Source organism: Geotrypetes seraphini, chromosome 1 (assembly GCF_902459505.1).
Source record: "Geotrypetes seraphini chromosome 1, aGeoSer1.1, whole genome shotgun sequence".
NCBI lineage: Eukaryota > Metazoa > Chordata > Amphibia > Gymnophiona > Dermophiidae > Geotrypetes > Geotrypetes seraphini.
The window spans coordinates 183,573,435-183,596,591 of NC_047084.1; the positions used below are offsets into that span (position 1 = coordinate 183,573,435).

Sequence of the window (23,157 nt, forward strand, 5' to 3'; positions counted from 1 at the left end):
GAAGGTCCTGGAGCAGGCCTGTAATGTTGCCTCTTCATCAATGAAGCTTCAATGAGGCTGGCCCAGGGCAGGAGGTGTAAAGGGGCCAACCTAGTAGGGGAGTCACAGGTTTGTTTGTTTTTTTGTCATTTGACACAAGATTGTGAGGAAGGGAGAGAGGGAGCCTGTTGTACTCGGGATGGTAAGTGAATGAGGGAGGTGTACTGTTGAGAGTGCTCGTGATGAAGGGCCGGGTGGGGAGGGAGGTGACTCACTGCAGTCATCCTTTACTGCAGGAACAAGGTCCTTTACCGCTCCCACTGGGTGGTGAAAAGCCTTGCTCCCAAACCTGCGGCACATGGCCAAATTTCTTCTCCGTTCCAGAGAGTTTGCCATGGCTTACCGTGGGAAATAGTCACCGTGTCATTCTCTACAATACTTGGAGTCTTGGTTATAACCACATATCGTGTTTGGCTATCTATATTTCTTTCTCAATCTGCATTGAGTCACAAGATTGGTACATCACTGATCACATTATTCCAGTCTATTTGTATAAGTGCACCATATATATATTTATCTCTCCACCTCCTATATCATTCATTATTTGTCTCTTGTTTATCAGATCACACCGCATTACACATGTTTACACTAACATTATTACCCATAGGACGCCTAAGGAAGAAATTTTGGTCAAACACGGACCGTGTTGGGTTCACTTCATTATTCAAATTGTGGATGATCTTGCCGAAGAACAAAGTATACAGTCTCCACAACATCTTTTGCTTTGGATAATTTGCTTTTCTGTGGTTTCATTGGGTTAATTCTCTTGGTTGGGTTCTATCTATATAGCTGACATGGTGGAGACTTAACATCTAAGACAAAACAGAAGAAAACAAACCCACCACAGATAGTAAAAAAGAGAATGCAACAGGGCTGATGGAAAACACTGCTGTTTTTGTTTCCATCAGTTCCGCTGTTGCCTTCACTCTAAACAACCAGCATTTAAACATGGGTGTCTGGGGCCTACACAGAGTGAAAAGCTCTGGCTACCTTGTTTGGCAGACTGGATGGACCATGCATGTCTTTATCTGTCATCACTTACTATGTTACTATGTGTGATTAAGTATTTTGGACAAAGGTATTTTGGACTGTAGTTTTATACTTGTAAGAGTTCTTTTTTTTATGTATTTAGGTGAACTTTTTTTTTTTTTTTTGGGGGGGGAGGGGGGAATAGTTTTTTCCATTCATGATTTGTTGCTTGATTTAACAGAGTTTTGTTGGGATTGGTTGAAAATTGACATATTTTTACCAATTAATTTTTTGAGACTGAACACTGTAGAATAAAACATTTTGTAGCAAATATACTTTACCTTTGAATATCAGGACCATATATTTTAAGAGAAAAGGCAATTCATTTGAACAAGCTGTGGATACAGTTCTCCTCAATTCTACTTCTTATGGAATATGGAAATAAAGTCAATACTCATTTTTAGAGAGAAAAATGCTTTAGTTAAAATATTTTACATAATTAAAATTTTATATTTGATTATAAATCTCTTTAGTTAAATATGTACAAATTACATTTTTAATGAATGGAACTGGTTAATGTTTTCAAGCAAACCTAATGCTTAAATCCACTAACACCTTTTGTCAGCCCTACATTGTTAAGCCAGTTTAACAGTCTCAGTGGCTGTGTCAGACTAGTGCCACTGCTTTGTGCAAAACATAATAAGAAAAAATATTTTTACCAAAAATATTCAGTACAATTTGTCAGTTTCCATGGTAAACGGCTAAGAAAAGAGAACATATGAAGTTTAATTTTATACAGAGGTTAGAATGACCAGCACTAGCGTAACCCCTATATTTACCACGTAATTAGATTTAATTGCTCAGTCCGAGAAACTAATAACTAACAACTGTGCTACGCAGCAACATGGCCAATAAGGTAGATGTTGTCATAAAGGTGTCCCACAAAATCTTCACTAATGTTTTGAGCAGCTCGTCGTGTGTTTCTGATGAATTCTCTCTTCGACATTTTGTTTTTCACATGAGGGCTGGAGAGGTCAATGGACAGCAGAATTAAAGAATAACACAACACGTACACTGCATCTAAAGAAATAAAAGAAAACAAATTCATTAGAGAAACAGAATGCATGTAAGACATTGCATTGGAGTTCAGCTCTGTACTTTTAAGGGAAAAATAAAGTTAGGTTAAAAAAGAACATCAATTCACCTCTAACCTCTTCCCTCAAAAAATTATTTTAACTGATTATTTTCTATGAGAAGACATCTCATACAAGGAGATCAGAAACATTTATAAATCCATTCTGCCATGTATGAAACAGACCTGTACAGGGATAAACAGATTAATAAAGAGATTTATGTTTGATGTCATCTGGGCAGGACCGGTACCAGAGAGAAACCTTAGAGAGAAGGGAATGAAACTGCAAGTACAGGACATCTAGCCCCATTAGTGATTCTTAGCAAGGAGCTTCAGGATCCTCTGAAATCTTCTGGGCAGGACTGGTATCTGAGAAAAAAAAAAGCAGCTCCCTGTAGCATAGCTGCAGGGTGTGGCCTAAGGGGCACACCAGGCTCCTTCTGTAAGCCACAGTGGAGCTAGGTGGCTATATTTGATTCGAGAGACATTCCCTGTTTGAGGTATGTATTTTTCTTTCTCTCTCAAGCATCGGAAACTGGAAAGCCAAAATTAAACATCCAACAGTGAGTACCTCTACTATGGAAGGGTCAACTGAGAAACATCTATTGCAGTGATTCCCAACCCTGTCCTGGAGGAACACCAGGCCAATCGGGTTTTCAGGCTAGCCCTAATGAATATGCATGAGAGAGATTTGCATATGATGGAAGTGATAGGCATGCAAATTTGCTTCATTAGGGCTAGCCTGAAAACCCAATTGGCCTGGTGTTCCTCCAGGACAGGGTTGGGAACCACCGATCTATTGTCTTTATTTTAAGACTGCTACTTCTTCACCTTCTAGTCCTGGTATTGAATCAGGGGCTTCTTTAAGTTCAGAGGTTCGGCAATCCCCTCTACCACTCATTCCTTCTCTGCTATTCCCTGAAGTTTTTTCCTCTGGTTGGGTGTGGTTTGGCATTGCAAGGTTCAGAGCCACAAGCAACTGCTATAATATCCTTCCTGAAGCCGGATGACTTCTCGAAGGATACTCTAATGGAAGAGACTGAATTTTCTCAGACCTCGTTAATAAATGTTTGGAAAGTGGTAAAGTGAATTGAAGCAATGCTAATAGGTTGGTTACAAAAGCTCTGTTTTCTCCCCAACAACCTGTCTCTAAGATGAATGATTTGGACCGTAAAATGCAAAAGTTAGATGCTTTTTATAAGAAAAATGAACTTCAAATTGGGATGCTACAACAAGCAGGGACATCAGGGATTAAAGATACATATCTACATAAGCAGACTGAAAAGTTGGAAAATCAGAATAGAGTTAACAATATGAGGTTTCTAAATTTTTCAGTATATCCATTATCATCAGCTGAGATGCTGTTGAAAAAAATATTTCAAAGAAGTTTTGATTATGTCTAATGTGGATACCATTGGTATTACTAAATAATATTATTGGTCTCAGAAAACTCTAGTATCAGGGAGTTGGAAATTTAACAGCTTTTTTGGAAACCACTCATGATAGCTCATTATGTTCCACTCTCTTGGTCTTTGTTTCAAAGCTGAATAAGGTTATTGTATTGAAAAATTACTTTAGAAAGAAGGATTTCCTATTTCTGTTGGGGAGGGGGAATATAAATATTTCCTGATGTTTTTAGGATAATACAGTTGAGGCATAAGCAATTTCTTCAGTTATAAATTAGGGCTTTGACTCCAGGTGCTAGTTTTTTCTTAAAGTTTCCTTCTAAAGAAAGATTAGGTTCTTGCCTCGATAGTCTTCTTTCTTGTAGATGTATCTAGTGGTCCTGAAACAATTGGGTTCTGTATCCCAACTTGCAAGTTGCTTGCAGAAAACTGTTAATCATGTTTTCAACTCCACCTCCTTCTCAGGGTGCTGCTCTTGTGGTGCAGTGGCTAAAGCTACAGCCTCAGCACCCTGAGGTTGTGGGTTCAAACCCACGCTGCTCCTTGTGACCCTGAGCAAGTCACTTAATCCCTCCATTACCCCAGGTACATTGGGTAGATTGTGACAAATGCTTGAGTACCTGAATAAATTCATGTAAACTGTTCTGAGCTCCTTTGGGAGAACGGTATAGAAAATTGAATAAATAAACATACATAACTGGAAGGAGGAAAACAGGGAAATTCCCTGACACCACAATGCTGTTCTGCTCTGTAACAAACATAGTAATTAACATTATAACCTTTAAATTTGTGCAACCAGCAATTATTGATCATATATAGAGCTCATAGCTACTTGCATGTCCTGCTATCGAGCAGAGACTTAAACCAGACTGTACGGTCTCGATTGTGTTCTATGCTTTTTTTGTATATCTTCTCGGCTCCCTGAGAGACGGAGAATTCTTCAAATCCAGACTGATCCCAAGACAGAAGGCAGGAAAAAACCATTTACAGGGCGGGGTTTCAGGACCATGAGACACATCTACAAAAAAGAAGATTACCGAGGTAAGAACTTAATCTTTCTTTCTAGTGCAATGTGCTAAGTGGTCCTGAAATGATAGGGACATACCAAAGCAGTCCCCAGAATCTAGGGTGGGCCCACTATGCCTGCCTTTAAGACTGAGGCCCCGAAGCGGCATCCTTCCTGGCTGCTATGTCCACCTCATATAAAACATGGTGAAGGTATATAGGGTAGACCATGTAGCTATCTACAAATCTCCTCAGATGAGACAGCAATCCTTCTGGTGGAGTGCATTTTAAATGCAATTGGTGGCTGTTTACCACAGCCCACATATGTGGAGAGCGTGATCATTTTAATCCATCTGGAAATAGAGGCTTCAGATGCTGGCCTCCCTTTCTTGGCATGACTGGTCAGAACAAAAAGATGATCCGAAAGGTGACAGTCACTGGTAACTTTGAGGTACTGAAGAAGCAAATGTATCACTTTTTATCCTTTTTCATAAGGTGGAAGGTCCAGATTACTTTCAGTAAGGACAGAATTGTGCGTAAAGACAACCCTGCTTCCATGATTCTAAGGAACTGCTCCCTGCAGGAAAGAGCTTGTAACTCGGAAACTTGTCTCACCAACATAATTGCCACCAGGAAAACAAACAGTCTTGACTGTAAGATCCATAAGGGATGCCTCCAGAGAGTGGTAGAAAACTGGAACACTCTTCCGGAGTCTGTCATAGGGGAAAACACCCTCCAGGGATTCAAGACAAAGTTAGACAAGTTCCTGCTGAACCAGAACATACTCAGGTAGGGCTAGTCTCAGGGTGCTGGTCTTTGACTGCTGGGCACAATGGACCACTGGTCTGACCCAGTAGCGGCAATTCTTATGTTCAAGGAAGGGAAAGGGGAACGCACCTGGAGGTCACAGCCGCAGAGCCACTTTAATGAACCGGGCAACATCTGGATGAGAAGCCAAGGAGCCTCTTTCACTCGTGAGCTTGGAAACAGTAAAGGACTGTTATTTGCACTTTCAGAGAACCTACCGACGGCCTCTTCTAAAGTCCTTCCTGCAAAAGTCCAGGAATACTGAAATTGGAGCTCGCAAAGGCTCAACATCAGGGGTGTCCAACCTGTGGCCCTGTGAAGTATTTTGTGTGTCCCCGGTTGAGGGTGATGCAGTGTTTTCCCTCTGCTGCCCCCGGGTGTTTACCGTGTTGCTGGCTCCCTCCTCTATCTTGCTGCAGAATTTGTGCAGCCCCATAAACATTTTTTTCAGCCAATGCGGCCCAATGAAGTCAAAAGGTTAGACACCCCTGCTCTACATCATTCACCGCACACTGCTGTAAGAACTTCCAGTCATATGGATCGCTCTGAAAAGAGAAGATGGAACTTCTATCTACGTGGGTGTAGTCTACAGACCTCAGACTCAATCGCAGTAAATTGATAAGGATCTGATTGTGGATATCCAAAAGTTTGGAAGGAAAGAAGAGGTGCTGCTGTTGGGAGATTTCAACCTGCCAGATGTGGACTGGAATGTTCAGTCTGCGGAACTGGAAAGAAGTAGGGATGCCTTTCAAGAGGCTCTCTCAGACAAATGGTGACAGAACCCACGAGAGAAAAAGCGATATTGGATCTGGCCCTCACAAATGGAGAGAGTATCTCTAATGTTCAAGTGGGTGTTCACTTGGGAAGTAGGGATCATCAAACGGTTTGGTTTGATATAATGGCTAAAGTGGAGAGTGGCCACACGATACTTAAAGTCCTAGATTTCAAAAGTACGGACTTTAAAGCAATGGGAAAGTACCTGAAGAAAGAGCTGTCAGGATGGGAGGACATAAGAAAAGTGGAAAGACAGTGGTCTAAGCTGAAAGGAGTGATAAAAATGGCTATAGATCTTTATGTGAAGAAAATAAATAAAAACAAGAGAAAAAGGAAGCCGATATGGTTCTCCAAACTAGTGGCAGAGAAAATAAAGGCGAAAGAGTTGGCATTCCGGAAATATAAAAAAGAAGAGGAGTGCAGAAAGAACTACAGGGTGAAACTGAAAGAAGCCAAGAGAGAGATACATCTGTCGAAAGCACAGGCGAAAGAACAAATGGCTAAAAATGTAAAAAAGGGAGACAATTTTTTCAGATATTTTAGTGAAAGGAGGAAGATGAAAAATGGAATTGCTAAACTAAAAGATGTTGGGAACCGACATGTGGAAAGTGATGAGGAAAAAGCAAATGTGCTAAACAAATACTTCTGTTCTGTGTTCACAGAAGAAAATCCTGGAGAAGGACCGAGATTGTATGGCAAAGTTACACGAAAAAATGGATTCTGCGCTGTTCACGGAAGAGAGTGTTTATGAGCAACTTGAAAAACTGAAGGTGGACAAAGCGATTGGATCAGATGGGATTCATCCCAGGATACTAAGGGAGCTCATAGAGGTTCTGGTGAGTCCTATTAAAGACTTGTTCAACAAATCTCTGGAGATGGGAGTGGTTCCTGGGGATTGGAGGAGAGCAGATGTGGTCCCTATTCACAAAAGTGGTCACAGGAATGAAGCAGGAAACTACAGGCCGGTGAGCCTCACTTTGGTTGTTGGAAAAATAATGGAAGTGTTGCTGAAAGAAAGGATAGTGTACTTCCATGAATCTATGGGTTACAGGATCCAAGGCAACATGGCTTTATAAAGGTAAATCGTGCCAAACGAACCAGATTGAATTTTTTGATTGACCAGAGACCAGAGAGCTGGATCGAGGATATATGCTAGATGTAATTTACTTAGATTTCAGCAAAGCCTTTGATATGGTTCCTCATATGAGGCTGTTGAACAAATTTGAAGGACTGAAGTTAGGACCCAAAGTGGTGAACTGGGTTAGAAACTGGTTGTCGGACAGACGCCAGAGGGTGGTAGTTAATGGAAGTCGCTCGGAGGAAGGAAAGGTGAATAGTGGAGTCCCTCAGGGTTCGGTGCTGGGGCCGATCCTGTTCAATATGTTTGTGAGTGACATTGCTGAAGAGTTAGAAGGAAAAGTGTGCCTTTCTGCAGATGATATCAAGATTTGTAATAGAGTAGACACCGAAGAGGGAGTGGAAAATATGAAAAAGGATCTGCAAAAGTTAGAGGAATGGTCTAATGCCTGGCAACTAAAATTCAATGCAAAGAAATGCAGAGTAATGCATTTGGGGATTAATACTCGGAAGGAACCGTATATGCTGGGAGGTGAGAAGCCGATATGCACGGATGGGGAGTGGGACCTTGGGGGTGATAGTGTGTGGAGATCTAAAAGCGAAAAAACAGTGTGACAAGGCGGTGGCTGCTACCAGAAGGATGCTGGGCTGTATAAAGAGAGGCGTAGCCAGTAGAAGGAAGAAGGTGTTGATGCCTCTGTACAGGTCACTGGTAAGGCCCCACTTGGAGTATTGTGTTCAGTTTTGGAGACTGTATTTGGTGAAGGATGCAAGAAGACTTGAAGTGGTCCAGAGGAGGGCAACACAAATGATAGGAGACTTGCGCCAGAAGACGTATGAGGAGAGACTGGAAGCCCTGAATATGCATACCCTAGACTAGAGGAAAGTAGGGACAGGGGAGATACGATTCAGACGTTCAAATACTTGAAGGGTATTAACGGAGAACAAAATCTTTTCCAGAGAAAGGAAAATGGTAAAACCAGAGGACATAATTTGAGGTTGAGGGGTGGTAGATTTAAGAGCAATGTTAGGAAATTCTACTTTACGGAGAGGGTGGTGGATGCCTAGAATGCGCTCCCAAAAGAGGTGGTGGAGAGGAAAACGGTGACTGAGTTCAAAGAAGTGTTGGATGAACACAGAGGATCTAGAATCAGAAAATAATATTAAATATTGAACTAAGGCCAGTACTGGGCAGACTTGCACGGTCTGTGTCTGTATATGGCCGTTTGGCTGGGAGGGTTTAGATGGGCTGGAGTAGGTTGTTTTTTAAAAAAAAATTATTTATTCATTTTCAAACTTACAATAAGTGTGACATATGTTCAAACAAATTAACAATAAATACATCACTTAATAATCATCATTGGTACAAAACATAAACTTTTATCACCCCCCTTCCCACCCTTTCCTACCATATAATCAAATATATTATGGAGTAGGTTTTAACAGAGATTTCGGCAGTTGGAACCCAAGTACAGTACCGGGTAGAGCTTTGGATTCTTGCCCAGAAATAGCTAATAAGAAAAAATTTAAAAAATTTAAATTGAATCAGGTTGGGTAGACTGGATGGATCATTTGGGTCTTTATCTGCCGTCATCTACTATGTTACTATATTAGCATTGGCTGCCACCATGGACAGCTTCTTAGCTCTGAGCAATGTGGTGACAACCACGTCCGAATAACTCTTACTTGTCAGGGGGAGCACGCACAAGAGCAATTCCGTAAGCCCAAAGTGTTCCAGATTCTCGATAGGAACCAGTCCCTGAGAAGATCCACTTGGACCGACAGTCTGAGACCTTTGTCACTCTGGAGACTGACCAAGTCCGCAATCCATGGTCTGCGAGGCCAATCAGGTGCCACTAGGACTACCAACCCAGGATGGATCACAATCCTTGGAATGACTCAACAGAGCATGGGCCATGGGGGAAACACATATAAGAGCTCATTCTACGGCCATGGTTGGATTAACACTTCCAATTCTTCGCTTCTGAGCTCGTATCTGTGGCTGTAAAAGTGATGCGTCTTGGCGCTCACCACTAAGGCCATCTGAGGAGGCCCTCCACTGTCAAACTATGGCATTCAATGCCTGTGGAGACAGTGATCATTCCCCCAGGTCAAGTGTCTGCTGGGAAAGTAGACCTGCATGTTTTCCACTCTTACTACATGTATGGCTGAAAGAACCAACAAGTGAGCTTCTGCCCATCAGAATAGGAGTTGAGCTTCAAGGCAAAATGCAGCGCTTCTAGTGCTTCCTTGCCTGTTGACATATGCTACTGCTGTCGCATTGTTTAAGACGATTCTGCCTTGCCTTCCAGAGGCTTCAGTGCCAGAACCACTAGATGAATGGCTCCGAGTTCCAGGTGATTTATGGACTACTTCTGCTGAGTCAGAGTCCAACGTCCCTGGGCTGGGCATCTGTTGTAATGACATCCCCCCCAACTGTAAAGGCTGGCATCAGTCATATCACCCAGAAGATGCAAAGAGGCAAGTCCCTGGAAAGGGCAGCTGTCCACAGCTACCACTGCAGGCTGCTCTTTGCTGTAGGTAGCCATGGGAGTGATTGTTGTAGCAAGTACGAGGGGACAAGCGAGAGAGAAGAAAATCTTGGAGGGGTCTTATGTGCGCTCTGGCCCAAGGAACCATCACTATGATTGCCGCCATCGATCCCAGTACCTGCAGATAATACCATGCCATGGGAGCTGGCCTCTGTAGCAGCTCCAAACTCTGCTTCTGGAAATTCAACACTTGGTCTAAGGCCATGTCGAAGATTCCCATGTATCCAGGCGCCAAGTCGGTTCCAGTTGACTGCTCTTGAGGATGACCATCCATCCCATGTCCTGGAGGAGTTGCACCACTCTCAATAAAGATGATTGAACTAAAAAAAAAACCCGCCAACTTGCCTTCCTCGGATGGAGTTCTGATGAGCCAATCGTCCAAATACAGGACGGAGCTCTGATGAGCCAATCGTTCAAATACAGGTGCACTTGAATCCCAGCTTTGCAGATGTGAGCTGTTACTATCACCATCACCTTGGTAATGGTGTGAGGTGCAGTGGTCAGACCAAAGGAAGCACGGAGAACTGGAAATGCTTTTCTAGCACATGAAATCACAACTACCTCCTGTGGGCTAGGAAGATGGGAATGTGAAGATAGACCTCTGTCAAATCGAGGAAGGCAAGAAATTCCATGCAGAAGTGTGGTATCTTCAGTGCTGCATTGACTGACTTGAGGTCCAGAGTGGGCCTCCTATCATCTGAGCCCTTCTTTGACATGATGAAGTATCTGGAGTATCTGCCTGAGCCCGATTCTGCATCAGAGACAGGCTCTATGACCCGAAGAGCCAGTAGCCTTTGTACTGTAGCTCGAATCTGGCACCATCAGATACAGCTTGGCCATGGTTTTAGCCATTTGAAAAAAATCCCTCTGGTGACTCCCGGTAGTCCAAGACCAACTTAATGATGTCCGGTTGCGAGGGAAAAAACTTGATCAGATTCGTAGAACATAGAAACATGATGACAGATAAAGGCCAAATGGCCTATCTAGTCTGTCCATCCACAGTAACCATTATCTCTTTCTCTGAGAGATCCCACGTGCCTATTCCACGCCTTTTGAATTCAGACACAGTCTCTGTCTCCACCACTTCTTTCGGGAGACTGTTTCATACATCTACCACCCTTTCATAACTGAACGAGAAGGGGAAACTGCAGAACTTCTAGCTTTAACTCTTGAAGCAAGGTAGAAATAATGCTCAAAAGTACACAGGCCTTTAACAGCCAGCTCACCGTATGGTCTTCCCCTTGATTCAATGTCACTACCACCTTTTGACCACTGTCCTCCCACAAAGAAGCAGACTACTTTAAATATTGTTTAAAATCTAAGATGGCTGCCACAAGAAAATCGTTCCAAAATCAGCCCATGGAGACCTCCCTGAAAGAAATAAAAACACAGGGAAAGGGGTTTTAGAAGTGGGGGACCTAGGCTCTGGGGTTAGAAACTTTTAAATTCAACTTTTGGGGACCGCCCTCCGATTTTCCCCATAGGCTAGCATTATTCACTGTGCCATGCTTCAGCATAGGAGTTCAGCTGGAATCAATGGAGAAGAAATCTGCCTCATGGATTCACTAGATGAACCTGATCTTCTGGCTGCCAGTCGGACTGAGGTCAGATTGAGTCTCAACAGCTAGAAAACTGCACCGCAAAAGGGGAGAGGACCACACAACCAGCCTATTGTTAATACTGGCCATGCAGAAAAGGAGCCAAACAGCCTGCGCTCAAGCTCCTGATTAAATCAGGGATGCAAGCAGCTATGCAGGGGGACGGCTGTTGAGCTCAAAAAATATAAAAGCTGATCCTGTTAGCAGCAGACTTATGCTGTGCGAATCTGCGTCTTCTCCCAGGAAGTGGTTCCAATAGGTGGGAACCTCTGAGCACCAAGCCTCCAAAGAACACTTACCCCCTCTAAAACTACAATGCAGAGCAGAAACACTTCTCAGCAACTTGCTTAATAGAAAACTAAGGGGGCAAGAGCAGGGAAGGAGGTGGAGTTGAAAACACAACAGATAGTTTTCTGCATGCAACTTGCAAGCTGGGATACAGAATAGAGAGATGCACAGAATGGGGACAACGAGAATCCTGTGGAACCCACGGGGATGTCTCCTGGGTTCATGGGGATCCGTTGGGGACCCCCCCTCGGGGCTAGAATAACTTAGTGCGCCTCCTTTTCCTGCCCTTAATCCTAAATATGGCTTCAGTTTTCAAAAACCCTTAAGTACTTGACTGAAGTATCTCACTTTGACATGCATAAATTAGTAGAAGTTTTCATTCCAAAAATAAATTTGTAGACTTCAAGATTTTTGACAGAAAATTTTAGGGCCTTAAAAGTAAGGCTCCTAAGTTCAGGTCTGTTTTTATTCTTCTAAACTAGTGGTCTCTTTCACAAAGCCACGTAGCAACAGCCCAAAGCCCTTTAAATCTCTATGGACTTCGGGGCCATTAGCACAGCACAGCCGCTAGCGCGGCTTTATAAAAGAGGCCGTAGGTGGTTAACTTACTTCCTCTTATTTGAGCCCACCACTAGTCCTATCTACCTTTTAAGTACCAAGTCTAAGGGCTAGATTCACAAAGTAAACCGATCGTGTACCAATCGGTTTGCGAGCCCTTAGCGAGCAGATTTCCCTCCAGCCCGATTCACAAACCTGTCCTGCGATCCGATTAAAATCCATGCATGCAAATTAGGGGAAATAGCATGCAAAGTACTTCTTATCGACTCTCCTACCCTTTAAAATCATGGGCTGGCAATTTTTACAGAATACATAAAAAAGGAAATATTCCTTTTTTAATATATTCTATACAATTGCCAGCCCGTGGTTTTAACTACAATTGCCAGCCCGTGGTTATATCCCCCCCCTGCGCCGATGCCCCCTCCCCCGCGTACGCCGATGCCCCCTCCCCCGCGTACGCCGATGCCCCGCCGAACACAAGGCACGAGGGATGCCATCTCCTTCCTGCCATCGCAAACGCCACCTGGCCGGGCTGGGCCGGGCCCACCTCTCTCCCTGAATTAGGCCGTCCGACTGGAGGAGTGCCCAGTCCCTCCTGCTCCTCAGGCCTCCCGAGTCCCGTGATCTTCGGGAGCAGGAGGAAGGGCAAAGTCCTCCTGCTCCTGCTCCTCTACTGTGATACCGGCCTTAGGCCACACCCTGAGGCGCCTCCCTTGGGAAAGGCCTGGGGTGCCTCAGCCAATCAGGGACTTCCTTAGGGAGGAGTCTAAGGAAGTACCTGATTGGCCATAAACATCCCGGTTTGTAATTTCCCGGTTCACTCTCTACATGCCTAATGACTGAATCACCAACTATCGCAGCTCAGTGAATAGGAGCATAAGACAAGCAGAGAGAGCAATAAAATCACTCCAGTAGTGCCAAATCCTCTTACCAGGACTAAGTCCAAGCTCTGTTGTCAACTCAGGATTGCATGAACAGAATCTGTGTGAGAATTTTGTTATGAGAGTCTCAAGATACTCGCCACGTTCTTCAGGAGCATGAATGTGCCGGAAGAATTCTCTTAGTGCATTCGGCAAGAATTGATTGCTAAAGTTGTGCAAAGTCACAAGGTCATCCAGAACATCTCGCCTTAAAAATAAAGAGAAACTGATAAGAGCCCTTGGAAAAATAACCCACCCTGAGCATAATTGGGAGTACAGAATAAATCTCCAAGAGGTCCTTTTACTAACATAGGTAGAAAGTGGCCTTAGTGCATCCTCACATGGGTGTTTTTTTGCATACTAAGGTCATTTTTACCATAGCAGTAAAATGGCTGATTTTCCATTATGGGCCATGTGTTAATGTCACCATTCATTGAGTTTTTATATTAGATTATTAAATTGGAGAATGAAATAAGAATAAAATTAGATAGTGAAATTTATGAATTGAAGGAATAAATAATATAATAAAATCAGTATTAAATAAGTAATTAACTAATGTTTTAACTATGGTAGGGAGGATGGGGGGCTCATAATAAAAAAAAAAAAAAACATCTAAAAAGTGGCCTAATCGGTGCTTGGATGATCAAAAAGCCAGATCGTGCAAGTACCGATAATCAAAACCAGCTTAGGCCTTTTCCCTGCCTCTAAACGCCTAGAGCGAAAAGAGGTGTTTTTAGAGGAGGTGAAAGGGCGGGAGGTGGACCGACCTAGACTTAGTCGTACAGCAGGTATAACCAAAAGTTTTAACAGGTTGCCTAGTCGACACTTATACGTTTTGACTTAGACCAAGTCAAAACAGGTATAAGTGCCGAACAGGGGTCGCTGAGCTGATTGCAGCTGCTGCGATCAGCACAGCGGCCCCGGCAACCTGCTCATCCCACAACGCAACGATCGTGGCAGGAGAGATGCCTCATCTCCCCTGATACGATCCTATCCCTGATGTGCCGCGGTTCGGGGGGGGTTAGGGATAGCCAATCCCTTCTGCCAAGACGCGACCCCCTCACCCCCTCGATCCGATACGGGTAGGAGGGATCCCAGGCCCTCCTGCCCACAACCCCCCCCCCCCGAACAGCTCTCCCCAACCTGCGACCCCCACCCCTCACCTAAAATCAGTTGGCTGGATGGACGGGTCCCAAGCCCGTCTGCCTTAGGCACCTCCTGTGAGTGGGGAATTAGGCACATGGGCTGGGTTGGCCCAATCAGGCGTTATGGCCCGCCATTCGGCAGATGGCGGTCTGCCGGGCGGACGGGCTTGGGACCTGTCCGTCTGGCCAACTGATTTTAGATAAAAGGGGGTGTCAGGGGTGTCGTGGAGTTGCAGGTTAGGGGGGGTGATCGGGGGTTCTGGGGGCGATCGGGGGTTCTGGGGGGGCTGTCGAGTCATGGGCAGGAGGGCCTGGGATCCCTCCTACTCGTATCGGATCAGGGTGATGGGGGGGTTGCAGGGGCAGGAGAAGTTGGGCACTCTCCTGCCCGCATCAGATCAGAGGGGGGGGGGGGTGGTTGCTGGGGCAGGATGAGCTGGGCTCCCTCCTGCTCAGATCGCGGCAGGAGAAATTGGGCATCTCTCCTGTAGGATTGCGATCACCCCTCTACCCAAACTGCCACGAACCTCGGGTGTTATTTTTTTTTTATTATGCCCCTCTAAGGGTTTTTATGGTAATCCTAGGCTAACCATTATTTTTACAGTTGCCAATTGGGAACTTATTGTAGGACACTTGAGTGTGTCCTGTAGTAAGCCCTTTTCAGTAAGTGCATGCTAGTTTTAAAGCAGCTAGTAAAAGGACCTCTAAGTCAGTCAGTCTGCATACCACACATACCTAATGCTGAGATTTCCTTTTAAGAAGAGTCAGTTAGTAATCTGCTGCCACACTCCCTTTTTCAATAGGCAATAAAATTATATACATAACATACACTTCTTAATTAACAAAAGATTAGGTTCTTACATCGATAATATTGTTTCTGTTAATATGCACAGGAGTCCATACATAAACTGTTGATTCCCACTAACTGCGAATCTGTAGAAGGGTGTTACTTTAAGATCTTAAACTCCTCCCCTTCAGCTGGTACAAAAGAACCCCCCCTCCCATAGGAAAAGAGAAAGGAGGCTCTTCAGCTTGGAGAAGAGACAGCTCAGGGGTGACATGATAGAGGTTTATAAAATACGGAGTGGAGTGGAAAGAGTAAATGTGAATCGCTTGTTCACTCTTTCCAAAAATATTAGGACTAGGGGCCATGTGATGAAGCTACAAAGTAGTAGATTTAAAACAAACCAGAGAAAATAGCTCTTCATACGATGTGTCCCATTCTGGGTCCCTATTTTTGGCAAGTGTCTCATTGCTCTGGAACCTCTCATGATGACCGCCTCAATATTAATAGAAGCTTCAGAACCTGCATCAGACCCGTCTCTGACCACCTTCACCTGTCTGGCAGCGGCTGAGAGAAAATGTCTTACATTGTGACTCTGAGACTCAAAGCAAGAGAACATTCAGTGCAAATCTTATAATTAAATCTCATGTCCACTGTTACAAACACTAACAAAGAGCTTTCGTATACACTTCTTGTTAGAAATTCTAAAGTTTCTTTTCTTCATTTCAAATTTCTTTAGAATTCTAGTGTCTAACGGACTTTTATATTTTTATTTTAATTTAATTTTAGTTTTTCCATTGTATTGTTAGGAATGTGCATTTTGCTTTAAAAGTGTAGCTGAAGAGAGATCAATGTATTCTTGTTAGGATGTTTCTAATCTTATTTTACCACTATCTTTATTTTTAATTCTCTACTATTTACTAATTGTTCTTCTCAGGTACTTTAGTTAGATTGTGAGCCTTCGGGACAGTAAGGGAATTTCTAAGTAACTATCTTACTTATTTTATTTTATTATATTCCTTAATGTATATTTTCTGTAAACCGCTTCGAAACCTCACGGTTATAAGTGATATATAAGAATTAAATTAAATTAATTAATTAAACTCTGGAATTCATTGCCAGAGAATGTGGTGAAATCGGTTAGCTTAGTGGGGTTTAAAAAAAGGTTTGGATAATTTCCTAAGAAAGAAGGCCATAGGTCATTATTGAGATGGCTTGGGGAAATCCACTGCTGTCTTGTTTCACTGAACCAGTAAGATGAAAGGAGGGCAAACAAAGCGCCTAACTGACACGGAAGGCAGAAGCTACCTTCAGAAAGGAAGGAATTGTGCTTAGAGAAACACCCAACTCAGTGAAACGGAGAGAGTTCACTACATGAGAGGGCCTGCAATTCTGAGATCCTTCTTGGCGAGACTATGGCAACCAAAATCACTGTCTTAACCATAAGGGAAGCTTCTGTCAGAGGCTCCACCAGAATCACCAACCCCTGATGGTTCACTATCCATGGAATGATTCGACCCACCATGGCCCAAGGCAGAAAAACAGGGAAGCTGCTCCATGGGCCAGGGCTGAACTAGGGCATCGACTGTAGAAGCAAAATGCCTTCACATTCTTGGCTGTGACCATTAGATCCATGTCTGATTGCCCCAATAATGAACAATGAGGGAAAATGCTAAACTCTGCCTCAAGTTGAAATCCTGCAATTGTACCTTGGACCCTTTCCCCTCCTACCTATACGAGAAAATTCCCACACAAGCCATTTCATCTCTCACCAAACTTATAAATTCTGCTCTACTTTCAGGTCTATTTTCTGCAGAAATGGGACATATTGCATTATCCTCACTTCTGAAAAAAGCAGATCTAGACCCCTCTACACTAGCCAGCTATCGCCCAATAGCAAATATTCCTCTCCTGACCAAGATGCAGGAGTCCATAATATCACCCAACTCTCATCCTATCTTAAGAGATTCTCCATTCTCCTACCCTACTAACACGGCTTCAGACCCAACTTTAGCACCGAATCCCTAATGGCCTCATTAATCTCAAAGGTCCAACAACTTCACTCTTGCAATAAGTTCACTGTTCTTTCTGCGGCTTTCGATATTGTCCATCATGATATACTAATTCTCCAACTTTCTGAAATTGGCATAAACTCAACAGTCCTAGATTGGTTCTCAAAATTCTTATGTTCCCGCTCCTACTTTGTTAACATGAATGGCTCCTCCTCCCTCCCTTGGTAACTGATTTGTGGAGTTCCCCAGGGTTCACCTCTATCTCCGATTCTTTTCAATGTTTATATGTCCTCCCTGAAACTCCTCCAACTATCCCCCTGGGAAACGCTTTACACTTACGCCGATGACATCCTTGTCCTCCTCGAGACCAACTCTAACCTCACCAATCTCTCTGAGAACATCTCTTCATGTATATCAAACCTCCAATCCTGGGCCCTTCACCGTACAAATGAAACTAAATGAGACCAAAACAAAACTACTATGGCTCGGCCCAAAATTAGATCAGCTACCCACCCTCAACCCACTTTCCTCTGGCACCACTTTGCAGCTTGAACACTCAAGCAAAGTTCTGGGCATCATCATTGATTCTACATTGTCCTTTAACAACCACCTTAACTCCCTAGTAAAAAAATGCTTTTTCAATCTTCAGGTGTTAAGGAAAGTGAGATCCTACTTCCATCAACAACACTTTGCTGTCCTCGTTCAATCCATCATTCTTTCCAGACTGGATTACTGTAACTCCATCTATCTAAGCCTAAGAAAGAAAAGCCTTCTTAGACTCCAGCGGATTCAGAACACCACGGCTAAACTAATCTTTGCAAAAAGCAAATTCGACCATGTCTCCCCCCTTCTGTCTAAGCTTCACTGGCTCCCAGTAATCCTTAAGAGTTCACTACAAATGCGCCTGCCTAACCTTCAAGTCTCTACACAGCTTCCTTCCTCCCCTTTTTCCACTATCTTGGAACTCCTCGAATCCCAACACCACCAGATCTACTCAAAAATTCAAACTATTCTTCCCCTCTTTAAAAGGCATATCCCATGCAGAAAAATTAAGGACACCCCTCTTCTTCAGGATCACCGAACTCTGGAACAGCTTTACTATCCCGCTTTGGAATCTGACCTCCCTCCAACTCTTCCGAAAACATTTAAAAACATGGCTTTTCTCTAAAATGTAACAACGTCTCCCTCTTCGATATACTAAGTCTCTCTAAACTTCTCTGTACCAAGTTCTTCTACTTTTCTTTGGAGTTCCTTTCTATATCATTTCCTGTAAACCGTGTCGAGCTCTACTTCTGTGGAGATGATGCGGTATACAAACTTAAGATTTAGTTTAGTTTAGTTTAAAAGAGACCACTCCCCCAGATCCAAAGTCTGCCTGCTGAGAAAGTCGGCCTGGATATTATCTACCCTGCCAAGTTGGCAGTTGAGAGAGCTTGCAAGTGAAGTTCTGCCCACTGGAATAACATCCTTGCCTCCAGGCAAAGGGGAGTGCTTCTGGTGCCTCCTTGTCTGTTCACATAAGTCACTGTGGTGGCATTGTCTGACTTGCCTTGCCTGACTGCCTTCCCTGACAGGAAGAATTGCAACTCCAGCAAGACCGACCAAATGGCTCTCAGTTCTAGACAATTTATGGACCACCTGCTTTCTGATGGGGACCACCTGCCCTGGAAGGGGTGACCATAGCAGAGAGCCCCCCAGTTGCTTAGGCTGGCGTCAGTTGTGTCACTCCTTGATAAGGCCTGCCCCCCACCTTGGAAAAAGAAGCTAGCATTTATATATCATTTTCCACTTTTTATCTGGCTTTTAGAAAAATATGTTAAAAAACATATTTGTTTGGCAAATATTTTGATTAGTCTGCCGTGCTCATACTATGATTGATTAGTATTCTCTAGTTTGTGAACTGTACAGAACCGTGAGGTTGTTGCAGTATGTAAGAATTCATGTTATGTTATGTGTTACCTTCAAAAGAGTCAAGCAAATTGATGAGGCAAGATCTCCCTCAGCTGAACCCATGCTGACTCTGTCTCATTAAATGATGTTTGTCTACGTGTTGCACTATTTTATTTTTTATAATTGTTTCCACTATTTTGCCCGACACTGAAGTCAGGCTTACCGGGCTGTAATTTCCCGGATCTGCCCTGGAGCTCTTATTAAAAATCCTGGGCATAATATGGTCCACCCTCCAATCTTCAGGTACTACAGACGATTTTAGCGACAGGTTGTATCGGGCGATGGTGCATCCGCATCTGGAGTACTGCATCCAATATTGGTCGCCGTACCTTAAGAAGGATATGGCGTTACTTGAGAGGGTTCAGAGGAGAGCGACAAGTCTGATAAAAGGTTTGGAAAACCTTTCATATGCTGAGAGATTGGCGAAACTGGGACTCTTTTCCCTGGAGAAGAGGAAACAGAGGGGATATGATAAAGACTTACAAGATCATGAAGGGCATAGAGAGAGGAGAGAGGGACAGATTCTTCAAACTTTCGAAAAATAAGAGAACAAGAGGGCATTCGGAAAAGTTGAAAGGGGACAGATTCAAAACGAATGCTAGGAAGTTTTTCTTTACCCAACGTGTGGTGGACACCTGGAATCTGCTTCCAGAGGGCGTAATAAGGCAGAGTACGGTATTGGGGTTCAAGAAAGGATTGGACAATTTCCTGCTGGAAAAAGGGATAGAGGGGTATAGATAGAGGATTACTGCACAGGTCCTGGACTTGTTGGGCCGCCGCATGAGCGGACTGCTGGGCACAATGGACCTCAGGTCTGACCCAGTGGAGGCATTGCTTATGCTCTTATTAACAGCAAGTCAGCAATTTCATGTTTGAGTTCTTTTAGTACCCGTGGATGTACTTGTCAAATTTGGCTTAGTACATCTTCCAGATTCACCGAGATTTTTCAGTTCCTCTGCATCATCACCCTTGAAGACCATTTCTGGTTCAGGAAGATCTCTTAAATCTTCTTCCATAAAGACCAAAGCAAAGAATTCATTCAGTCTCTCCGCTATGGTCTTATCCTCCCTCAGTACCCCTTTTGCTCCTTGATCATCCAAAGGTCCCACAGATTCCCTCATATGTTTTCTGCTTCTGATGTACCTAAAAAAAATGAGTTTTCGCCTCTTTTGTAAATTTATCTTTTTTTTTTAAATTTTTATTAAATATATCTTAATTCATTTTAAAGCTAACAATAAGTGCAACATATTATACATACATTTTACACTTTAAACAGCACTTAAATTTAATCAAATTATATTTCATAACAAATACATGTCTCTTCTCCCCCCTCTTATACACACAAAAATTGCAATCAACAATGAATTAAAGTAAAGGTATTTTGCACCCACCCTGGATGTGTATAATCGAAGGGCAAAGTCAATAAACACTCCTTACAGAATTTTGTCAATGGTTCCCAAACATCCTTAAATTTTCTATAATGTCCCAGTTGTTTGGCAATTATATGTTCCAATTTAAAAGTGTGGCAAATTTCTCTTCATATTCTTTCTTAGCTGTCTTTATCAATGCTTTGCATCTAACTTGCCAGTACTTATGTTTCTTATTTTCTTCATTTGGATCCTTTTTCCATTCTTTAAATGATTTTTTTTGTGTCTCCAATAGCCTCTTCACTTCACCTTTTAACTACGCTGGCTCTCGTTTCCTCTTCTTTCCACTTTTGCTGATACGTGGAGCACATACCATGGGCAGGCAGGCCAGTCTGGGGCTACTAGGATCACCAGATCTGGATGAGTCACAATCCTGCGAATGACCCAACTCATCATAGGCCAGGGAGGAAAGACATAAAGGAGCTACTGAGTTGGCCAGGGCTGAACTAACACATCAAGACCTAAGCTTCCTGTTTTTTTTCTGCGACTATAAAAATTCTTGACTTTGGTTTTCTTGGCTGAAGCCATAAAGTCCAAAGAGGGTCTACCCCAACGACTTACAATGAGGCAAAATGCTCTCTGAGAGAGAAACCACTCATCTAGGTCCAGGAATTGGTGACTGAGAAAGTCCACTTTGCTGGCCACATGGGCTGCTGAAAGAGCCAAAAGGTGGACCTTTGCCCACCGGAACAGCATTCAAGCCTCCTGACTTACAGGAGCACTTCTGGTGCCCCCTTGATGATTAACGTATGCCACTTCCATGCCATTGTTTGTTTCCTGAGGAGTGTGCGATTACAGAATAAGGGAGTTGTATATTTAGATTGTCGAAACACACCTATACTGCTTTTCCCTTCAGGGTGTTTTGTAGAGCTCCTAGCGCCACCAAATAGCTCTAAGCTCAAGACGGTTGATTTACCAGCACCTCAGATGAAGAGACCACTGGCCCTGGATGGAACAATCCCTGTAACGAGCCCAAGAGGCTCACATCTGTTGTCAGAGTAATCCACTCTGTGACCCTGAGGGGTACATCCTTTTCGAGAGCAGCTCCCTGAATCAATCAGTGCAGACTGTTCTGCACTGGTTCTGTCTAGGGATGCGGCATTTGAAAGAAAACCAACGGGACAGGAGGTTCTGCTGTAGTGATCACATGTGCGTCCAAGCCCAGGGCACCACCTCCAAGGAGGCCACCATAGATCCCAGGACTTGCAGATACTTCCAAGAAGTGGGACTCAGAATCGCTACAATATCCATGATTTGTTTCTGAAGTTTCTGTTTGCATGAAGAAAAACATGGTCTTGGAGCATATCAAACTGAAGTCCGAGATAGTCCAAGGTCTGAGATAGAATCAGCATTTTCTTGAACTAACCCAGCCTAAATGCTGTAGGACACCATAGTCTCTACCACATGCTATCCCTCCAGTTTGGACAGTATCCTGATCAACCAATTGTCCAGATATAGAAACATGATGGCAGATGAAGGCCAAATGGTTCATCCAGTCTGCCCATCTGCAGTAACCATCTCTAAGAAATCCCACGTTCCTATCCCATGCTTTCTTGAATTCAGTCTGTCTCCACCACCTCTTCCAAGAGACTGTTCCATGCATCTACCACCCTTTCTAGGACCCCCGTTGCTACCAGCACCATCACTTTGGTGAATGTGTGTGGGGCCGTTGCTAACCAGAAGGGTAGGACTGCAAATTAGAAATGCTGCTGAAGAACATGAAATCTCAGATACTTCCAGTGTCCCGGAAAGATAGGAATATGTAGACAATCCAGTGAAACCCGAAATTCTCCCATAGCCACCATTGCAACGACGGAATGCACAGTTTCCATGTGGAAGTGCGGAATCTGTAGAAAGGCACTTACTGACGAGATCCAGGATGGGTCTCCAGTCTTCTGAGCCTTTCTTTGGCATGATGAAATATAAGGGAGTATCTGCTGGAGCCCAATTCACGTTCAGGAACCAGTTCTACAGTCTGAATGTCCAAGAGACGCTGCAAACTCACTTTGACCTTCAGGACTTTCTCCAGTCTTCCCGCTGGAGAGTCCATAAATAGATCTGGAGGAAGGCGAAATAAGTTTTTCTTGTGTCCCTCCCATATGATGTCCAGCACTCATTGAGATCTGTTCCTACTCTTGTGGGAGGGCCAATAACCGGCCTGCAATGCAGGGAAGCAGGGCTAAGGTACCTGGCAACATTGCAACTTCTTAGATGAGGCATTGGAGTGAGAACCTGAAGCCTGTTGGCGTCTGGGATTGTTATAGCATAGTCTGTAATTTTGGGAATATCTCTAGCCAGACGAGCCCGAGGAACCTTGGCAAAACCTGCGGGAGAGATGAAAATTGCTGCAACCTCCTCTAGGAACACTTTACACTTTACATCGAGGCTTGTTGTTCAGGAGGGACTTAAGAAGGCGGTCCGCCACACTAGCCATCAGGTCATCTAACCCCTTTCCAAAAAGCATTTGACTCTTTAAAAGGCAGCCTGCCGAGAGTTACTTTGGAGGCAGAATCTCCAGCCCAGTGGTGGATCCAGACCGTTCTGCGAGCCAAAACAGCATAAGCAGAAACGTTGCCTAGCACCTGAATAAGGTCATACAAGGAATCTGCCACATAATCAACCCTTTCCAGCATGAGCTGGGGGAGGGGGGGGTGAGGTGTCATCCTCCACTGAAGGATCTCAGCACAACTTCGTGCAACAAGCATGCACAGTAA

General features: G+C 43.7%; 1 protein-coding gene across 2 annotated transcripts in view; it reads right to left on the reverse strand.

Moving 5' to 3' along the window:
• Positions 1 to 1,462: 1,462 nt before the first annotated feature.
• The window catches only part of FBXO8 (F-box protein 8), a 122,527-nt gene continuing 100,832 nt past the window's right edge, over positions 1,463 to 23,157 (reverse strand). For both annotated transcript variants that reach the window (XM_033942664.1, XM_033942675.1), the window contains 2 exons: positions 13,137 to 13,333; positions 1,463 to 2,088 (listed from right to left, as the gene is read on the reverse strand). In XM_033942664.1, coding sequence (XP_033798555.1) covers positions 1,901 to 2,088; positions 13,137 to 13,333 — 385 coding nt within the window. In that variant the 3' untranslated portion in view covers positions 1,463 to 1,900. The remainder of the gene's footprint in view (positions 2,089 to 13,136; positions 13,334 to 23,157) is intronic.